The sequence below is a fragment of the Theropithecus gelada genome, chromosome 13, assembly GCF_003255815.1.
Source record: "Theropithecus gelada isolate Dixy chromosome 13, Tgel_1.0, whole genome shotgun sequence".
NCBI classification, from domain to species: domain Eukaryota; kingdom Metazoa; phylum Chordata; class Mammalia; order Primates; family Cercopithecidae; genus Theropithecus; species Theropithecus gelada.
In genome coordinates, this window is record NC_037681.1 from 81,794,463 (window position 1) to 81,815,032 (window position 20,570).

Genomic DNA, 20,570 nt, shown 5'->3' on the forward strand with positions numbered 1-20,570 from the left:
TCAGACTGGAAATCAAGTCACCATATATAGGGTTAAATAAAACTCATCTGATGAGAATTTATGGTTTGTAGGGCATGACTCCCCAGGCCCCTTAGATAGGAATTTGGGCAAGATTAAAAAAAAAAAAAAAAAAAAAAAATCAGAGCTTAGTCCTGAGGTAGCTTCTGAAATGGTGGGAAAGACTGTGAGATTTGAGGAAACATTTGGTTCAGCCATTGTTCTTAAGAGATACTGACATTTCAACCTATTATAAAGAGGGAAATTCAAAGTATTAATGTGTTGGTAGGACCTGTTTGTTTTGTTTTATTTTTGTTTTTTTTTTTAATTCACTGGCCCCTAAAGAAACTTCTCTCTCAGGCCACAATATAACCAGATACCAGACACCCGAGATGTTTTGGAGGGAGGGTCGTGGAGCCAAGATTGCAGCTCCTTATTGAGGAAAACAGTCCTCAAGGATCCACAGTCATTTCTCCCGTGTTCAGCTTGAAAACCTTGGGCAACTTCTGGAGATTTCAACCTCTCACAAATGTAGAAACGTGACTGGCGCAGCATCCTTTCCGGAATTGGTGATGTCTTTCGGTAAGGGTTGAATTTCCATCCCATCAACCAAATCGGGAAAGCCGGAGCATCCTTTTCTCCAAGAATGACAGGTGGTTTCTCTCAGGCTTTTCTGTCCTGGCACCTTTCTCTCCAATGCAGTCTATGAAATACATTTTTTTTTTTTTTGAGACGGAGTCTCGCTCTGTCGCCCAGGCTAGAGGGCAGTGGTGTGATCTCGGCTCACGGCAAGCTCTGCCTCCTGGTTTCACGCCATTCTCCTGCCGCAGCCGCCCGAGTAGCTGGGACTACAGGCGCCCGCCACCACGCCAGCTAATTTTTTGTATTTTCAGTAGAGACGGGGTTTCACCGCCTTAGCCAGGATGGTCTCGATCTCCTGATCTCATGATCCGCATGTCTCGGCCTCCCATAGTGCTGGGATTACAGGCGTGAGCCACTGCGCCCAACCTGGAATATTTTAAAATATGTAGATTATTAACCCCTGACACGCTTGAAAGTCCTTTATAACCAACTTCCTCCTCAATATAAAATATTAATGTAATTTGGCCGGGCGGGGTGACTCACGCCTGTAATTCTAGCACGTTGGGAGGCCGAGGTGGGTGGATTGCCTGAGCTCAGGAGTTAGAGACCAGCCTGGGCAACACGGCGAAACTCCGTCTCTACTAAAATAAAAATTAGCCAGGAGTGGTGGCTCGCCTGTAATCTCAGTGAGCCGATCGCGCCACTGCACTCCAGCCTGGGGACAGGGTGAGACTCCGTTTCTAAAAAAGAGAAAAAAATTAATGTAATTTTTAATTTTTTTCCACCCTCGCTGTCCTGCTCCTAACATTAATTTTTTTTTTTTTTTGAGACGGAGTCTTGCTCTGTCGCCCAGGCTGCAGGGCAGTGGCGCGATCTCGGCTCACTGCAAGCTCCGCCTACCGGGTTCACGCCGTTCTCCTGCCTCAGCCCGAGTAGCTGGGGCTACAGGCGCCCGCCACCCCGCCTGGCTATTTTGTATTTTTAGTAGAGACGGGGTTTCACCGTGTTAGCCGGGATGGTCTCGATCTCCTGGCCTCGTGATCCGCCCACCTTGGCCTCCCAAAGTGCTGGGATTACAGACGTGAGCCACCGCGCCCAGCCAACATTAATTTTTAAAACTCGATTTAGACACCGTTTGGAGAGGGCCGGGTGCTGAATACCTGCTGATGTAATGCGGTGTATTTTTGTTTGAGAGCCACAGGAAGACGCCTTGTGGGTGTTGTACTGGTATTCCCTCTTCATAGGAGGGATGGTGCCTCTGGACATCTTCCGACAGCAGGGTCCCTGGGGGAGGTTAGCAGCGCCAGCCCGGGTTAGCGGAAGCAGCCTTCGAGTCGCCTAAGAAAGCAGGTTTGTCAGCATGCGCCGCGGATTTTCTGTTAGGGAAGCCGATGGGGGGGGGGGGGGGGGCGGCTCCTTGGAGCATGCGCACACAAACTTTCCGCTAGGAATCAAGCGAGCATGCGCACACAGATGTTAAGGTTTGGGCGCGCTATTTGGAACGTGAGCGGTCAGGTCCGAGGACATGTTGACATCGTCCGAGAGTCTGTTAAAAACCTGCTCTGGCCGGATTCCACACTCGAGGGGGAAAGGCATGGTATGTTCGTTTTATAACAGGAGTTTTAGCGTCGTCTTTTTTCCTTGGATAAGTTTTTCCAAATATAAATATATTAAATATTCATTTTAAAATATCAGAATTAACAGGCAGCAGTGCATTAGACAGATAGGCAAAGGACTGGGGTACAAAGTTCACAGAAAAATAATAGTTCAAAATAGACTTTAAATATGTGAAAAGATGCTTAGCTGCATGTTTTTGTGTTTTTTAAAAAATTTAATTTAATTTAATTTATTTATTTATTTGAGATGGAGTCTCACTGTGTTGCCCACGCTGGAGTGCAGTAATGCAATCTCGGCTCACTGCAACCTCCGCTTCCCAGGTTCAAGCGATTCTCCCACCTCAGCCTCCTGAGTAGCTGGGACTACAGGCAGGTGCCACCACGCCAGGCTAATGTTTGTATTTTTAGTAGAAATGAGGTTCACGATGTTAGCCAGGCTGGTCTCAAACTCCTGACCTCAGGTGATCCACCCGCCTCAGCCTCCCAAAGTGCTGAGATTACAGGCGTGAGCCACCACGCCTGGCCTGTTTTGTTTATTTTGTTTTGTTTGTTTTGTTTTGTTTTTCTGAGACAGGTGGCACGATCACAGCTCACTGCACCCTCCACTTCCCAGGCCCAAGTAATCCTCCCACCTTAGTTTCACCAAGTGCTAGGATTACAAGCCAGCATCAGTTTTAATAAGAATGCAAATCATCATGATTGGTAAACATTGAAACGTTTGGTAATATACTCAATATAGGAGGATGTAAGGGAAACAGGTGCCGAGTTACAGTGCTAGTAGGAGCAGAATGCAGCAATCCTTTGTGGTTATCAAAACCACACTGAATAACATTTGCATTTTGACCCAACAATCCCACTTTGGGGAATTTTGCCTCCAAATACACTTGCTTACATATAAAGTAATATGTGTAGGAGGTTATTGATTGTAATAGCAAAAGATTGTAAACTACGCGAGTATCCATCAGAGGACTGATATTATAAACTATAGTACATATGCACAATGGAGTGTTGTGCAGCTATGAAAAAGAGTGAGGAATCAGTTCCCAATATACTAATGTGGAACCATCTCTAGCATATCTTACTAAGTGAAAAAAGCCCAGGTGCCAAACAGTGTATAAATTATGCTTTTGTGTAGAAAAAGATAAATGAGAGTATATGATCCTTATTTCCACATAAATTCTGGTAATATACTCAAGAAACTAATAATCATGGTTTCATATGAGATGGAGGATAGGACTGAAATAGGGTGAGAGACTTCTTAATGTGTACCTCATTATAACATATTGTTTTTTGAATTATCTGAATGCTGTTCATTGAAAACAAAAATAAGACTACAGTAACTTTTTTTTAAAAAGCTAGACACGTATAATATTAAAAAAAGGGGCCAGGTGCGGTGGCTCCTGCTTGTAATCACAGCACTTTGGGAGGCTGAGAAGAGCAGATCACGAGGTCAGGAGATGGAGACCATCGTGGGCAACATGGTGAAACCCCGTCTCTACTAAAAATACAAAAATTAGACAGGCGTGATGGCGCATGCCTGTAGTCCTAGCTACTCTGGAGGCTAAGGCAGGAGAATCGAATCGCTTGAACCAGGTAGTCAGAGGTTGCAGTGAGCCGAGATGGTGCCACTGCACTTCAGCCTGGTTACAGAGCAAGACTTCGTCTCAAAAAAAAACAAAAACAAAAAACTGGAGGCTGGGTGTGTGGCTCACACCTGTAATCCCACCACTTTGGAAGACTGAGACAGGAGGATTGCTTGAGCACAGGAGTTTGAGACCAACCTGGGCAACATGGTGAAAACCCGTGTCTACAAAAAGAACATCAACAACAACAACAACAAAACAAAATTAGATAGGAGTGTGGTGGCGAGCACCTGTAGTCCCAACTACCAGGGAGATTGAGGTGGGAGGGCCGGTTGAGCCCAGGAGGCAGAGGTTACAGTGAGCTGAGATCCCGCCACTGCACTGCAGCCTGGGTGACAGAGGGAGACTCTCAAAAAAAGAGAAAGAAAGAAAAAAGGTGAAATTATGGGAGATTTTTCCTTTCCTTTTTTTTTTTTTTGATAGGATTTCCTCTGTTGCCCAGACTGGAGTGCAGCGGCGTGATCACAACTCACTGCCCAGGCTCAAGCGATCTGCCGGCCTCAGCCTCCCAAAGTGTTGGGATTACAGGGTGAGCCACTGTTCCCAGAAAAGAATATTATTTTATATGTTTTTAACACACAAGAGTTTTCTTGGAATAACAAGAGTTCATCCAAAGTGTTTTGCCAATTTACATTTCCATCTGCAATATAGAAAACCTTCCCCTTGCTGCATGTCCTCACCAATTCTTAGAATTGACAGACTACTTTTTTTTTTTTTTTTTTTTGAGACGGAGTCTCACTCTGTCGCCCAGGCTGGAGTGCAGTGGCGCGATCTCGGCTCACTGCAAGCTCTGCCTCCCGGGTTCCCACCATTCTCCTGCCTCAGCCTCCCGAGTAGCTGGGACTACAGGCGCCCACCACCTCGTCCGGCTAGTTTTTTCTATTTTTTAGTAGAGATGGGGTTTCACCGTGTTAGCCAGGATGGTCTCGATCTCCTGACCTTGTGATCCGCCTGTCTCGGCCTCCCAAAGTGCTGGGATTACAGGCTTGAGCCACTGCGCCCAGCCGACAGACTACTTTTTTTGTCAATCTTGTGGTATAAAATATTACCTGATTTTGTTTTCACTTTGCACTTCTGTGATTATTAGTGAGGTGAGCCTCTTATATTTATTGCCCATTTATGCTTTGTCTTTTGAGAAGTACCTTTTTTCTGTTTTGCCTTTCCCTTTTTCATAGGAGTTTTAAAAAATGTATTCTATATGTTGATTCTTAAAGATTATTTGTGTGGCAAATATTTTCTACCAGTCTGTGGGTTGCCTTTTTGTTTGTTTGGTTTTTGTTTGTCTTGAGACTGAGTCTCACTCTGTCGCCCAGGCTGGAGTGCAGTGGTGCCATCTCGGCTTACTGCAACCTCTACCCCATAGCTTCAAGCAATTCTCCTGCCTCAGCCTCCTGATTAGCTGGGATTACAGGTGCCTGCCTCCACTCCCAGCAGATTTTTATATTTTTAGTAGAGATGAGGTTTCACCATGTTGGCCACGCTGGTCTCAAAATCCTGACTTCAGGCGATCCACTCGCCTCGGCCTCCCAAAGTGCTGGGATTCCAGGCATCAGCCACTATACCTGACCTGGAAAGGAATATTTTAATAAAATTATTTTTATTGTTTTGCTTGTTTTGGAAATAGAGGAAAGGTTTTTTTTTTTTAACTAATTTTAAAATCTGACCCTAATGTTTATTACTCATTTGGATATCCTCTTGTGTGAAGTGCCTGTTCAAGTCTTTTGCCCATTTTCTATTGTTTTATTGATTTACAAGAATTCTTTATATATTCTGAATACATGTCCTTTGTACATAGTCTTTGGCTTGTCTTTTCTTTTCTTTTTCTTTTTCTTTTTTTTTTTTTTTGAGATGGAGTCTTGCCCTGTCACCCAGGCTGAAGTGCAGTGGGCACAATCTCAGCTCACTTCAACCTCCGTCTCCTGGGTTTAAGCGATTCTCCTGCCTCAGCCTCCTGAGTAGCTGGGATTATAGGTGCACACCACCACACCCCGCTAATTTTTGTATTTTCAGTAGAGACAGAGATGTTGATAATTGGCAGGCTATGCCTGTGTTGGGGCAGGAGGTCTTTGGGAAAACTCTGTATCTTCTGCTAAATTTTGCTATGAACCTAAAACTGCTCTAGAGAAATAAGGTCTTCAAAACAAACAAGAAGTCCTGCACAATCTGTCTAACCTCCTGGTACAAACGTGAGTGCAGATGAGCTTCAAGGGCAAGGTGATACTCACAAACATTGCTTCAGATATGAAGCCTAACCATGGAGACCAAAAAATATCTCCCCTCTGACTTCAAGCATAGCCTGTGTATCTGTATTCAACAAGAATAACGTTTTTGCAGGGGATTAGAGTCGGGAGAGTGAGTGTGGTTTTCTCCAGAGTGGGAGTTAACCAATATGTAGCAGGAAGGGTGTTTCAGGGCCTTAGGTGTGTCCTTTTATAGCTTCATAGTCCTGGATGCTGTAATAAGGCCTCCTGCAGACCTTAGTTCTATTTCACAGCTGCCTAGGGTGTTTATAAAAGTGCAACGCCAAGGTTTATTCCAGAGCTAAAGGCAGAAAAACTTTTGGCCCTTCGATGTACCTCAGCACTTGCGAGGCTGTCCTGGTCCAACTGAAAATAGGGATGCTGTGGACTTTCTGGGCCAACTTCCCTGTCTAGATGTTGGGTGCCTTTTTTTTAATTTTTTTTTTTAGATGGAGTCTCGCTCTGTTGCCCAGGCTGGAGTGCAGTGGCGCAATCTTGGCTCACTGCAACTTCCACCTCCTGGGTTCAAGTGATTCCCCTGCCTCAGCCTCACGAGTAGCTGGGATTACAGGCATGCACCACCACGCCTGGCTAATTTTGTATTTTTTTAGTAAAGACGGGGTTTCTCCATGTTGGTCAGGCTGGTCTCGAACTTCTGACCTCAGGCAATTCACCCGCCTTGGCCTCCCAAAGTGCTGGGATTACAGGCATGAGGCACCGTGCCCAGATGATGTCGGGCTTCTTGATGGGGGAGCCCAAAAGAGGCATCTCAAGGGTAATTTTCATGAAGGCAGATTTGAGTCAACAGACAAAGTGGCTTAGTCTAGTTCTTCTTGTCCCTGTGTTGGAGATGGCCTTTCCTGGGACTAGGTAGCTGTTATGGTCATGTTGCATAATACTGGATCTGCAAAGATCCCATAATGGTTAATGGAAAAATATTATGGCAAGTCATGGATATTCTCTGTAGGGCCAGGTGCTGAGGGTTGGTGAAGTTGTCCTTTGGGGTTAGATCTCGGTTCTCCCTTAGGCCTAGAGTCAATAAACTAAAACTCAGCCACGTTCCTCTGATCCAAGTTCTGTGCCCCAGAGATCTAGGATTCCTGGGATGGAGGTGCACCTGGCCTTCCGTTTTCTTTTAGATTCTAGTGAGGTCTTGACTATCCAGGATTCCTCCTAACATTAAGAGCACCTCCAGCAAGAGTATAGCTGGTGTTACTGTATCAACTCCCCTTGATGGGAAGCCTACCTCTTGAAGGTACCTTCTTGATCTTTATAAGGAGTGAGAGCTACAGTGAGTCCTGCAGTAAGAGGATCATCCTGTGATGTTGAGAGGGAAAATGGGCCTCCTGGACAGAAACACTGAGACACATTGGGGCCTGCTGTAAGATCCACATTGGTCCTCCCTCCACATGTTCATCACAGAGGCTGTGTTCTGTGTTCCTTTATGCCTACATATAGTCAGTCAGATGCAGCTACAAGAGGAGACATGAGAAGATCAGGAAAACAAAGCTGACTGTCCTCATAGGCCCTAAAAACAGGAGGCCCTGCACACCACATAGGGCCAGTGGGAAAGCCCCGCAGCATGGAGCAGGAGGTAGAGGGGGCAAGAACTAGAGGAGAGAATAGGTCATGGTTTTTGTTGGAGTTTCTGAGGAAACTCAGTTTCTCAAGATTGGCTAGTTTGAATAGTTTCAGGGCTCTGCTTGGCCCCAGGGATGCTGAAGGCAGAGGAATATTGTCTCCTGGGGTGTGCTGGCCAGATGGAGGAGACTTGGCTCTGGATTGGTTGGTTTCATATCAGAGGGATGCCATAGGCCGCACCCTTTGCTTTCACTAAGAATTGGCTAGTCCCAGGAGGGGCAGCCTCAGCTAGAAAGGTTTTTAAGATGTCAAAACAGGCTGGGTGCAGTGGCTCGCGCCTGTAATCCCAGCACTTTGGGAGGCCGAGGCGGAAGGATCACAAGGTCAGGAGCTCAAGACCAGCCTGGCCAAGATGGTGAAACCCCGTCTCTACTAAAAATACAAAAATTAGCCAGGTGTGATGGCAGATGCCTGTAATCCCAGCTACTTGAGAGGCTGAGGCAGGAGAATCGCTGGAACCCGGGAGGTGGAGGTTGCAGTGAGCCGAGATTGCACCACTGCACTCTAGCCTGGGTGACGGAGCAAGACTACGTCTCAAAAAAAAAAAAAAAAAAAAAAAAAAAAGATGTCAAAACATCATAATATACAGAAGATCATACATACATACATTGTATACATATATACAATACATCATAATATACAGAAGATCAAAATATATAAATACAGGCTGTACTAGATACGTATTGCTACATAACAAGTGACTCCAAAACATAGCAGCTTAATGCAAACATTTATGAACTGTTAGCTTCTGTGTGCTTGGTGATCCTGGCTCAGGGTCTTTCTAGAGGTTGCAGTCAAGATGTTAGTCTGTAGTAATCTGAAGACTCATTTGGGGGAGAATCCATTTCCAAGCTTCTTCACATGGTTATTGGCAAGAAGCCCTAGTTCCTGGCTGTTGGAAGGAGGTGGGGCTCAGTTCTTCAACATGTGGGTCATTCCATGGGCTGCTTGAGTGTCCCCACAACACGGCAACCGGCTTCTCACAGAGCAGGTGACCTGAGAGAAAAGGCAAGGAGGAAGCCACAGTGCATTTTATGACCCACTCTCAGAACTCACAGGCCCTCCCTTTTGCTTCATTTTAGTCATTAGAAGAGATTTACTACTATAAATCCAGTCCACACTCGAGGGAAGGGAGGAATATTAAATAATTAAAACCATCATAAAGTCCAACACCAAATTGATCTCCACAAATTCAGCCCAGGTGCATTGTGGCAAAGGCCACACTGCCCTGGTTTGCCGCAGATCCAGTGATTTCAGTCTCTTGGAGACAATGGTATTTAAACCATGAAGCTTCTCCCTTTTGTGGATTAGAGATGTGAGATTTCTGACGCATCAAGGCGAGTCTCATTTGGAGTCTGCACAAAGTTGAGGCTCCCAGGTCTCCCAGGGTCAGGTTTTCAGAAGGCCATGCTTTAAAGGCTGGGGGTAGAACAAAGAGTGTGTTAGGAAATGCAGGACAGGGATCCTGCCAACATCGGTTTGTGGAGTGGACTCTCTCCTTAAAGCTACCTGGTAGCCTGACTGTGCTGTTTACTAAACATTACCAAGCATCATTATAAATGAAGGGAAAATAGAAGTGAGGACAGACAGGAGGAAGACAATTTAAAATGTTTCAGTAAATCAGTAGTAGAAGGATAAAGATGTGAAATTTAAAATGTATAAACTGGGTGCGGTGGCTCACGCCTGTAATCCCAGCACTTTGGGAAGCTGAGGCTGGCAGATCACCTGAGGTCAAGAGTTCAAGACCAGCCAGGCCAACATGGTGAAACCCCATCTCCACTAAAAATATAAAAATTAGCTAGGCGTGGTGCTGCAGATGTGTAATCCAATCCCAGCTACTCAGGAGGCTGAGGCAGGAGAATCTCTTGAACCTGGGAGGCAGAGGTTGCAGTGAGCTGAGATCATGCCGTTGCACTCCAGCCTGGGCAATAAGAGCGAAATTCTGTCCCCCCCCAAAAAAAGAAAAAATTAGAATTCAAAAGTTCAAGTTCCAATAGTGGGTCATCCTACAGTATACTTGATCAGTGCTTTACAAAGCTGTCAAGGTCATCAAAAACAAGGAAAGTTTGAGAAATTGTTACAGCCAAGAGGAGCCTAAGGAGACATGATTTCATTGTAATATAGTGTCCCGAATGGGGTCCTGGACCCAAAAAAGACATTAGGTGAAAACTAAGAGAATGTGAATTAACCATGGGCTTTAGTTAATAATAACTTATCAGTATTGGTTCATAAATCATAACGAATAGATCACACTGATTTACGATATTAATAATAGGGGAAAATGGGGGTGAGGTATATGAGAACCCCCTGTACTGTCTTCTCAACTTTTCTCTAAATCCAAAAACATCCAAAAAAATTGTTTTAAGTCTGTTTTTGCCCAACAGTTACTAAAATCTTTACAGAGAGGAAAACATCCCTTTGAGCACTAGGTTACCAATCATGAGCCGTGAATATTTTTAGTGCGTGCTTAAAAAGAAACAGAAAAGGCCAGGCTGGGTGGCTCACACCTATAATCCCAGTACTTCGGGAGGCCAAGGTAGGCGGATCGCTTGAGGTCAGGAGTTTGAGACCAGCCTGGCCAACATGGTGAAACCCCGTCTCTACTAAAAAAAAATACAAAAATTAGTCAGGTGTGGTGGTGCATGCCTGTAATCCCAGCTACTCAGGAGGCTGAGACCGGAGAATGGCTTGAACCCAGGAGGTAGAGGGTGCAGTGAGCTGAGATCAAGCCACTGCACTCCAGCCTGGGCAACAGAGTGAGATTCTGTCTCAAAAAAAAAAAAAAAAGAAAAAAAGAAACAGAAAAGTTTAAAGTGTTTGACTAATCATATTTAAGCAAGTTCCCAATACAATTAAGTTGCTCACATGACAAATTTGTGATTCAGGGGTTTCTTTTAATTCAACAAAGAGAAATAAAGACTCCTGTGGTTAAGAAAGACTTTGACATCTACAAGGGAAACTAATTTCTAGGCTTGAGAAAATTGCTTTGAGTCAGAAAATATGTTTTATTTCCCATTAATTGTTTATGAAATGTTTCTACTATTTTAACAATTTCAGTCTCATCACCAATGAATTTTTTTTCCTCTTTTGATTTTTTTCATCCTCGCCTCTACATCCCCCCAAAAAGCCAGAATAGTTGTTTGGCTATTCAAATGAAAGTGATTTATTATCTCCCTTTTGCAAGCTAATGAGATAGATTATAAAGAAATCAAGGTTGGTTGGTTTGGTTTTTTTTTTTTTTTTAACAGATTTGTTTTTACTTATTTTGTTTTTTTGAGACGGAGTCTCGCTCTGTCGCCCAGACTGGAGTGCAGTGGCCGGATCTCAGCTCACTGCAAGCTCCGCCTCCCGGGTTTACGCTATTCTCCTGCCTCAGCCTCCCGAGTAGCTGGGACTACAGGCGCCCGCCACCTCGCCCGGCTAGTTTTTTGTATTTTTTAGTAGAGACGGGGTTTCACCGTGTTAGCCAGGATGGTCTTGATCTCCTGACCTCGTGATCCGCCCGTCTCGGCCTCCCAAAGTGCTAGGATTACAGGCTTGAGCCACCGCGCCTGGCCTAACAGTTTTTAAACCTAAAGCAGAACATTGCTTTTTTCTTAACAAAGGTTAAGAGGAGACTGAATCTCGAGAATTAGAAATAAGGCCGGGCGTGGTGGTTCATGCCTGTAATCCCAGCACTTTAGGAGGTCAAGTGGGAGGATTGCTTGAGCCCAGGAGTTCGAGACCAGCCAGGGCAACATAACCAGACCTTGTCTCTACAAAAAAAAAGAAAAAATTAGCCAGGCATGATGGCATGTGCCTGTAGTTCCAGCTACTCGGGAGGCTGAGGTGGGAGGATCACTTGACCCTGGTAGGTTAAGGCTGCAGTGAGCTATGATTGCACTACTGCACTCTAGTCTGCACAACAGAGCAAGACCCAGTCCCAAAAAAAGAAATTAAGTAAAAACATATTGAAGAAAAGGGAATTAATAGAAGTTAAAATAATCGGCTGGGTTCTGTGGCTCATGCCTATAATCCTGGCACTTTGGGAGGCTGAGGAAGGCGGATCACTTAAGCCCCAGAGTTCAAGACCAGCCTGGGCAACATGGCAAAACTCTGTCTCTTTTAAAAAAGAAAACAAAAATCAAAACATAAGATATTTGGAGCCAAAAAACAATGAAACAAAATGGATGAGATTTAGAATAAAAGATGAAGAGCCAGAGGCCAATAAATTTTGAAAATAAAACATTAATATTTTAATATCAGAGTTGTGCTCACATATATATGTACAAATATGTCCATCAATGCTATTAATAAAAGCAGTAAGTTGTCCAACAATAAGAAAGTAATTGGCTGGGCACGGTGGCTCACGCCTGTAATCCTAACACTTTCAGAGGCCAAGGTGGGCAGATTGCTTGAGCTAAGGGGTTTGAGACCAGCATGGGCAACATGGTGAGTCCTCGTCTCTAAAAAAATACAAAAAGTTAGTGGGCATGGTGGCATGCACCTGTAATTCCAACTACTTGGGGAGCTAAGGCAGGAGGATCGCTTGAGCCCAGGAGGTGGAGGCTGCAATGAACCAAGATCGTGCCACTACACTCCATCCTGGGTGACAGTGAGACCCTCTCAAAAACCACCACCACAACAAAAAGATTCTAGGTATTTAGTCTCCATTTCTGTGTTTTGTTGCAGACCAATGACAATTTAGGGACTACACCAGTCTATAGATCTACTTAGAGTAGTAATAGTGACCAAATCCCTCAAATATTTGATTGATTGATTGATTTGAGATGAAGTCTCACTCTGTCACGTAGGCTGGAGTGCAGTGGCGTGATCTCGGCTCACTGCAACCTCCCATCTGCCTCCCGGGTTCAAGTCATTCTCCTGCCTCAGCCTCCTGAGTAGCTGGGTTTACAGGCCCACACCACCACACCTGGCTAATTTTTGCATTTTTAGTAGAGACCGGTTTTACCATCTTGGCCAGGCTGGTCTCGAAGTCCTGGACTCAAGTGATCCACCTGCCTCAGCCTCCCAAAGAACTGGGATTAACAGGTGTGAGCCACTGTGCCTGGCCTGGAGAGAACCTATTTAATGCTCAACAAGTCAGATCGGGAAATGGCAGATGGGTGCTATGACTCTTGTATCAGGTCTCAGAAAAGGAGGCAGTGTGATGCTCGTTGCAACGCTGTGTTGGTCAGGAATCTTGGGGTGCAATGCCCATGAACCCCAATTAAACCAGCTTAAGCCAAAAAGAAAAGGCATTGACTCATACAGCTGAAAGGCCAGCTTTCAGTCCACACTGTAAGTCAAGACTTCAGGCATAGCTAGATCAAGCAGAGCCCTTTTTAATTTGTCTCTCTCCATACTCTCAGCCCTGCTTTCTTCCATGCTGGAAGTTCCTGCAAATATCTTAACACTGAGGTTAATTAAGCTGATTTAGATCACATGTTGACCCTTCAACTGTGGACTATCCTGATCAGCCAGGCCTGGGTCCTGTGTCCACTGCCCCTGGTTTCTAAATTCAGGCAGCTGAATTCAAGAGTCCTTTGAGTGTCCTCACTCATCCTGTAATTCCTGGATCACGTTTTTGTCCCAGGATTTCAACAGATCACATGGTCAAGGCCTTAGGGAGGTGGTTGGGGATTCACATATGCCCTGGACCATCTGGAGCCCAAGGGCTGCAGACCCTGTCACCAGGAGTGCACACCCTCTGGCCACCATAGCAAAGAAGTCTGCAGGCAGGAGGTAGGCAGTAGGGCAGGACTGCTTATTCTGTATGGAAGAGGCAATATCTGACCCCAACATGACAGATGCCAGGAGCACGAGAAAAGCCCCCCTTGCTCCGAAGAGAACCCTTGCTCCCCCATCTTCTGGTTAGTGCCTGAAATTCTACCATGACCGTCTTACTTTAACCTTAGGCCCACGTTAAGGTATAGATATCCATGAGAGTTACTATCAAGCATTCTTGTTGTGAAGAGTTAGAAAACAGGTTTTGTTAACAAGAGGGAATAAAAATCAGTGTAGGGTAGGAGATGAGAAATTACAAAGACTATGAAAGACCTTGGGAGTAGGAGGTGAGAAATTGCAAAGACTGAAATACCCTGTCACTTCCCAGCATGCTTGGGACCGGAGCTGGACAGGACAAGGAGTTGGGATATAGGTAAGTGACAAGGTGTTTTCTATATCAAGCGAGAACTCGGAGAAAGCACGATTGGAAGTGTCACTGAAATGCCAGGGGTTCTGTCTAGGTCTTGCTGTGGGCCGCTCAGAAAGCCAATCACTGAGACAACGAGTATTGCCAGGGAAGAAGGCTTAGGCTTTAATCTGGTGGTGCAGCTGAGGTGAACAGGAGATAAAGTCTCAAATCTGTCTCCCCAATCGATTAAAATTGAGGGATTTACATAGTGGGGAAGGCGGAAAAACAGGAATTAGGGAGAGGTAAAGAAGCAGTCAGGATGGGGAGTCTGGTGTCTCATTGTCTGGAGGTAGTGATCTGATGGGTTTTAGTTCCTTGCCTGAGGGTCAGTTTCTGTTTCAAGTTTTAAGACCAGGGAGAGTCCATTTCTATGTTTATTCAACAAACTATAAATATTAGCTTATTAGCTTTATGGGACAATTGGGCTGATTTCAAAAGGAAGCCCAATGGATGGTGATTGCATAATGGAAGGGAATCCAAGAACCAAGTCCTTTTTTTTTTTTTTTTTTTGAGATGGGGTCTCACTCTGTTGCCAGGATGGAGTGCAGTGGTGTGATCTGAGCTCACCGCAACCTCCACCTCCTGGGTTCAAGCAATTCTCCTGCCTCAGCCTCCAAAGTAGCTGGGACTACAGAGGCGTGCCAACACACAGAGCTAATTTTTTGTATTTTTAGTAGAGATGGGGTTTCACCATGTTAGCCAGGATGACCTCAATGTCCTGACCTCGTGATCCTCCTGCCTCAGCCTCCCAAAGTGCTAGGATTACAGGCTTAAGCCACTGCACCTGGCCTTTTTTTTTTTTTTCAAGATGAAGTCTCTGTCACCTAGGCTGGAGTGCAGTGACACGATCTCAGCTCACTGCTACTTCTGCCTTCCCGGTTCAAGCATTTCTCCTGCCTCAGCCTCCCAGGTAGCTGGGATTACAGGCGCACACCACCATGCTGGCTAATTTTTGTATTTTTAGTTGAGACAGGGTTTCCCATACCAGGCTGGTCTCAAACTCCTGTCCTCAAATGATCCTCCCACCTTGATCTCCCAAAGTGCTGGGATTACAGGCGTGAGCCACCACACCCGGCCAAGAACCAAGTCTTAAAGGATTGAGAGGTGGGACAGGTAAAGGGCTGAGGTAGGGGTAGGACATTCACAGTGGGGAAACAAATTGAACAAATGAGTGGAGATTGAAATAAAATCCGTATGTGCTGGTATTTTTATTTTTGCAATGCCTGCTGTATACCTGGCCACTTTACAGACAAATTCCCTTTTCTTTGTTCCATAAATAATTTTAAAAATTGTGATAAAATATACATAACATAAAATTTACCATTTTAACCATTTTTAAGTGTGCAGTTTGGTGGTATTAAGTATATTCACATTATTGTGCTACCATCACGTGTCCACCTCTAGAACTTTTTCATAATTCTAAATTGAAACTCTACAGCCATTAAACACTGATTTCCCATTTCTTCCTCTCTGCAGCACCTGCTAGCCATGATTCTTCTTTCTGTGTCTATAAATTTGACTTTTTCAGGTACTTCATATAAGTGGAATCATACAACATGTGACCTATCGTGTCTGGCTTACTTTACTTAGCATAATGCCTACAAAATTCATCCATGTTGTAGCATGTATCAGAATGTCATTCCTTTTTTTTTTTTTGAGATGAAATCTCACTCTTGTTCCACAGGCTGGAGTGCGATGGCACAATCTTGGCTTACTGCAACCTCCGCCTCCCAGGTTCAAGCAATTCTCCTTTCTTGGCTCCCTGAGTAACTGGGATTACAGGCACCTGCCACCAGGCCTGGCTAATTTTTGTATTTTTAGTAGAGATGGGGTTTCACCATGTTGGCCAGGCTGGTCTAGAACTCCCCTCCTCAGGTGATCCACCCGCCTCGGCCTCCCAAAGTGCCGGGATTACAGGCGTGAGCCACCGTGCCCAGCCCAGAATTTCATTCCTTTTAAAGCTGAATAGTATTCCATTGTGTGTATACACCACATTGTTTTGTTTTGTTTTTTAGATGGAGTCCCACTGTGTCACCCAGGCTGGAGTGCAATGGCATGATCTCCACTGACTGCAACCTCTGCCTCCCAGGTTCAAGCAATTCTTCTGCCTCAGCCTCCCGAGTAGCTGGGATTACAGGCACCTGCTACCATGCCCAGCTAATTTTTGTATTTTTAGTAGAAACAGGGTTTCACCACGTTGACCAGGCTGGTCTTGAACTCCTGACCCCAGGTGATCCACCCGCCTCAGCCTCCCAAAGAGCTGGGATTACAGGCATGAGCCACCATGCCCGGCCACCACATTTTATCTATCCATCCTTCGATGGACATTTTGGGTTTTTCCACCTTTTGGCTATTTTGAATAATTCTGCTATGAGCAAGGGTTTACAAATATCTGTTTGAGTCCCTGCTTGCAATTCTTAGTGTATGCACCCAGAAATGGAATTACTGCATCATATAGTAATTCTTTACTTAATTTTTTGAGGAACTGCCACACTGTTTTCTACAGTGACTGTACCATTTTACATTCCCACCAGCAATGCACAAGGGTTCCAATTTCTCCATATCCTCACCAACACTTTTTTTTTCTTTCTAAAGTAATAACCCCCCTATTGGGTATGAGGTAGTAACACATTGTGGTTTTGATTTGCACTTCCCTAATGATTAGTGATGTTGATCTTTTTTTGTGTGTGCTTATTGATCATTTGTGTATCTTCTTTGGAGAAATGTCTTGAAATTCTTTGCCTGTTTCAAAATTGGGTTTGTTGTTGTTGAGTTGTAAGAGTTCTTTATATATTCTGGATATCAGTCCATTAATAGGCTATGTGATTTACAAATATATTCTCACCATTGAATATTATGTTGTTGGATTTTCACATATGGCTTTTATTATGTTGAGGTAGTTCTATTTCTCATTTGTTGAGTGGTTTTATCATGAAAGTGTGTTAAATTTTGTCAAGTGCTTTTTCTGCATCAGTTGAGATGATAATGTGTTTATTTTTCACTTTCATTCTGTTAATGTGATATATTACATTGGTTGATTTTTGTGTACTAAACCATCTTTGCATTCCAGGAATAAGTCCCACTTGGTCACGGTGTGTAATCCTTTGAATATGTTGCTGAATTTGGTATCCTAGTACTTTGTTGAAGACTTGTGCATCAATATTCATAAAGGATATTGGTCTGTAGCTTTCTTTTTTTGTAGTGGCTTTGGTATCAGGGTAATGCTAGCTTCATAGAATGACTAGTAAGTGTTCCCTTTTCCATTTTTTGAAAGGTTTGAGAAAGATTGATGTTAGTTCTTCGTTAAATGTTTGGTAGAATTCCACAGTGAAGCCTTGAGCTCAGGGCTATAGAGAGGGATTTCACAAGAAGGAAGCAGACCAATTGTTCATGGTCTGTGAAAGAAGCAATAAAAGAAACAGGCTCAGGTTAGGAAAGGAAAGGTGGTGTTTGGAGAGTAGGGAGAAAATCCTTGCCCAAAGAATGGTCAAGGCAGTTTCATATGGCCTCTAACCTGGACCTCTCAGAGGAGGGGATGAACAGGCCACAGCCTCGTGGTTCTCCAGCCTCCAGGTGATGGGCTGGGGTTGGACTGGCTCTCTGGTGTCTCTAACTCAAGGGCTCCATGATTCTGTGATGTCACTGAAGAGAGAAGAATGGGGAGCTGGGCTCAGCTCCAGCTGTTCCGATTCCTCTCTCCTCTGGATCCTGATAGTTTTTGGGGTGAGGGAGGTGAGCTGCGTGATCACACGTGTCCCAGCTCAGTCTCCCCTCTGGCCACCTCAGCCCCCACCACAGTTATGGAGAGAAACTAGCCAGTGTGAGTCAACTGCGCAACAAGCAGAGCATCTTTCATGAAGCTGAACTGACCAAAAGAACAACAATGAAAACAGCTTTTTGTTCCTCTGTTTCTAGAAAACTTAAAGAACAAGAGAACTACATTCAAATAGAGTTGGAAAAGAATATTTGGACAATCTGTGATTGTGAGAGTGGATGAGTCTTCTAGCTAAACCTATGAGCTTTGAAATCACAGCAATCACTTTCTTCATCATCCTTCTAATTTGCTTCATTTGCATCCTCCTTTTATTGGTGGTTTTTTTATATAAATGGTATAAATCCATGCTGATAATTGGGATCAGATTTCAAGTCACATTAGCAAATGTATCTAGAAATAATGTAAACAATTTAAAATAGAACAAGTAATGATACCATCATTATCTACTTTTTTCATTTCAGCATTTTAGAAATGCTGATACGCTGTTTAAAAGTGAAGTTTCTATGCCACACCTTAAAATCAGGGCCATTCTTCATTTTCTGAATTTGTGGCTTGTTTGTTTTCAGTTTCCAAGGCAGGAAAGGTAAAGAGATAAAGAAAGTGCCTTGTACAGATGCAAACGGAGGTGTAGACTGTGCAGCTGCTGAAGTGGTGACAAGCAATCCAGGGGACCATGAAAGGCGAGTGTGGCGCAGGATATGTCAGAGGCCATTTTGTGCGTGATAGTGGGGATGAGGATGCATGAATGTTTAAAACTCTACCGATTAATTTTCTAGGGTATTAATGCAAGTCATGAATTTGGATGTGCCGATGAGGCCTGGCATTCTTGTCCAGAGACAGAGTAAGGAAGTGTTGGCCACACCCTTAGAAAACAGAAGGGACATGGAGGCAGAAGAGGAGAACCAAATAAATGAGAAGCAAGAGCCTAAGAATGCTGGAGAAACTGGTCAAGAAGAGGTGATATGTTTTTCTACTCTCAAGGAGCAGTTTAGAATTTGTTTGATTGAAAAGAAGGTACATTCCTCAGCTAGGTATAATAATAGGAGATGGAGGGCCAGGTGCGGTGGCTCACGCCTGTAATCCCAGCACTTTGGGAGGCCAAGGAGGGCGGATCATGAGGTCAGGAGATCGAGACCAGCCTGGTCGACACGGTGAAACCTCTATCTCTACTAAAAATACAAAAATTAGCCGGGCGTGGTGGCACACGCCCATAATCCCAGCTACTTGGGAGACTGAGGCAGGAGAATCACTTGAACCCGGGAGTCGGAGGTTGCAGTGAGCCAAGATCGCCACTGCACTCCAGCCTGGCGACAGAGCGAGACTCCGTCTCAAAAAATAAAAGTAAAATAATAATAATAATAATAGGAGATGGAGTTGCCTGTAACTTAGGTTTGTAGGTAGAATGAGTCCAATGCCCACAGTCATTTAAGCCATTCTAGTTGCTTATCAGTTCATGTTACTAAACCATTACATATGCCAAGTCTAGAAACTTGCTTAGTCTTCATTCTTATATTTGTGTTTTTCTTAATAATTCCCCTTCAGTTTGTTTTTCTCAAAATCCTAGAATCTTAGAGCTGTTAAGAGATTATCTAGTGATCCAACCCTCTCCTGTTTCCAATGAGAAAATGAGATGAATTGTTTACCTCTCCACTGTGGCCAAGCTTAGGCCCACACTGTGGCCCCCTGTCCTAGCTCTAGGGTCCTACAACAGCACACAGCATGGCTGGGGCCTTCTTGAGCTCCGTGTCTGGGACTCCCTAATAAGAACAACTCACATGCCCTCCCACCGCATGGCCATGCCCAGTCCACGACAGAATGATGGTCCTGATGGCTCTTGGGTTTGACCGCTTCGTGGAGAGAATTACATGTCACCAAATGTTATTTGAATATGTCAGTGTATGCTTTTATAACCATAAAAATGTGAAAATGTGATAGATTATTGCTGCTTTCCTGTATCATTTAGAAATGCTTTTTCTGTTTATCGTTAACAGTGTACATATAACCTGTAATTTTAAAAGCAGGGCATGTCATAAATTGATTATTTGTTTATATTGTTTGTCCCATTCTCTTGCAGGGTGATGGTTTGCAGAAAATACACATATCTGTCACTAGAACTCCATCAGCTGTTGAAAGCCAAAAAAGACCTTTAAAAGGAGTGACATTTTCTAGGGAGGTAATTGTTGTGGATCTTGGAAATGAATACCCTACACCTCGAAGCTATACTCGAGAACATAAAGAGAGAAAATGAAGCTCAAAAAAGGGTAAGAGTGAAAGAAAATGTAACCTTTGACTAACATTGAAATGACTGAGGGTACAAAATCATGTTGAAACAACAAAACAATGGGGAATTAAGCAAATAAAGATAGTATTTTACCTTTGTGCAGAAAGAAGTGGGTCATATGCAAAAATCTGTAAGTAAAATACTTAGAGCTTGAATATAGTTTTTTAAAAATTCAAATCTGAGTTCAAGAAATTGATTTTATTGCCCTTAAAACTGTCTACTCAAACACCGTTCTGGCATGTGAATAAAGTGATTTTTGTTTGTACATATGCCTATTATGTACATCATTATTCAAGGGGGATTTTTTGAAATAATACATGTTCTGCATCCTCTGATCATAGGCATTCATGACCAAATAACATTACAGCTGTCATCATGGAAGCTTCCATAACTGTCGTCTTCTACTACATAATCCCCATTGAACTCAGTCCTGAAATGTTTCTTGTACTGACCACTGCTTTTTAAAAATTGGTACAGGCTGGGCGCGGTGGCTCCTACCTGTAATCCCAGCACTCTGGGAGGCCGAGGTGGGTGGGTCACCTGAGGTCAGGAGTTTGAGACCAGCCTGGCCAACATGGTGAAACCCCATCTCTACTAAAAATACAAAAATTAGCCAGGCA

General features: G+C 44.0%; 1 protein-coding gene and 1 long non-coding RNA gene across 4 annotated transcripts; one reads left to right on the top strand and one right to left on the bottom strand.

The window, feature by feature from the left end:
- Nucleotides 1-306: 306 nt before the first annotated feature.
- On the bottom strand, nt 307-1,941 carry LOC112604931. The gene is made up of 2 exons (XR_003115310.1): nt 1,740-1,941; nt 307-700 (listed from the first exon to the last, which is right to left on the bottom strand). It is a non-coding gene; the product is annotated as an uncharacterized LOC112604931 (long non-coding RNA).
- Nucleotides 1,942-2,044: 103 nt separating this feature from the next.
- C13H2orf74 (chromosome 13 C2orf74 homolog) lies at nt 2,045-20,220 on the top strand. Of its 3 annotated transcripts, none has more exons than XM_025354634.1 (4): nt 2,045-2,176; nt 18,236-18,349; nt 18,446-18,626; nt 19,744-20,220. In XM_025354634.1, exons 3-4 carry the CDS (start codon nt 18,453-18,455, stop codon nt 19,915-19,917), a joined length of 348 nt encoding a protein of 115 aa, XP_025210419.1. In that variant the 5' UTR covers nt 2,045-2,176; nt 18,236-18,349; nt 18,446-18,452; the 3' UTR covers nt 19,918-20,220. The 3 variants fall into 3 exon arrangements, with proteins under 3 accessions (XP_025210419.1, XP_025210420.1, XP_025210418.1); XM_025354633.1 differs by lacking the exon at nt 2,045-2,176 and adding an exon at nt 17,888-18,003 and having other exon boundaries at nt 19,744-20,217; XM_025354635.1 differs by lacking the exon at nt 18,236-18,349.
- The last annotated feature ends 350 nt before the right edge of the window (nt 20,221-20,570 follow it).

Bases quoted from the DNA above. Each gene is read 5' to 3' on its own strand.
- C13H2orf74 (XM_025354633.1), top strand. From the start codon at position 17,888: ATGAGTCTTCTAGCTAAACCTATGAGCTTTGAAATCACAGCAATCACT. The intron at 18,004-18,235 runs GTATAAATCCAT...GTTTGTTTTCAG, and splicing joins GTGGTTTTTTTATATAAATG to TTTCCAAGGCAGGAAAGGTA. The intron at 18,627-19,743 runs GTGATATGTTTT...ATTCTCTTGCAG, and splicing joins GAGAAACTGGTCAAGAAGAG to GGTGATGGTTTGCAGAAAAT.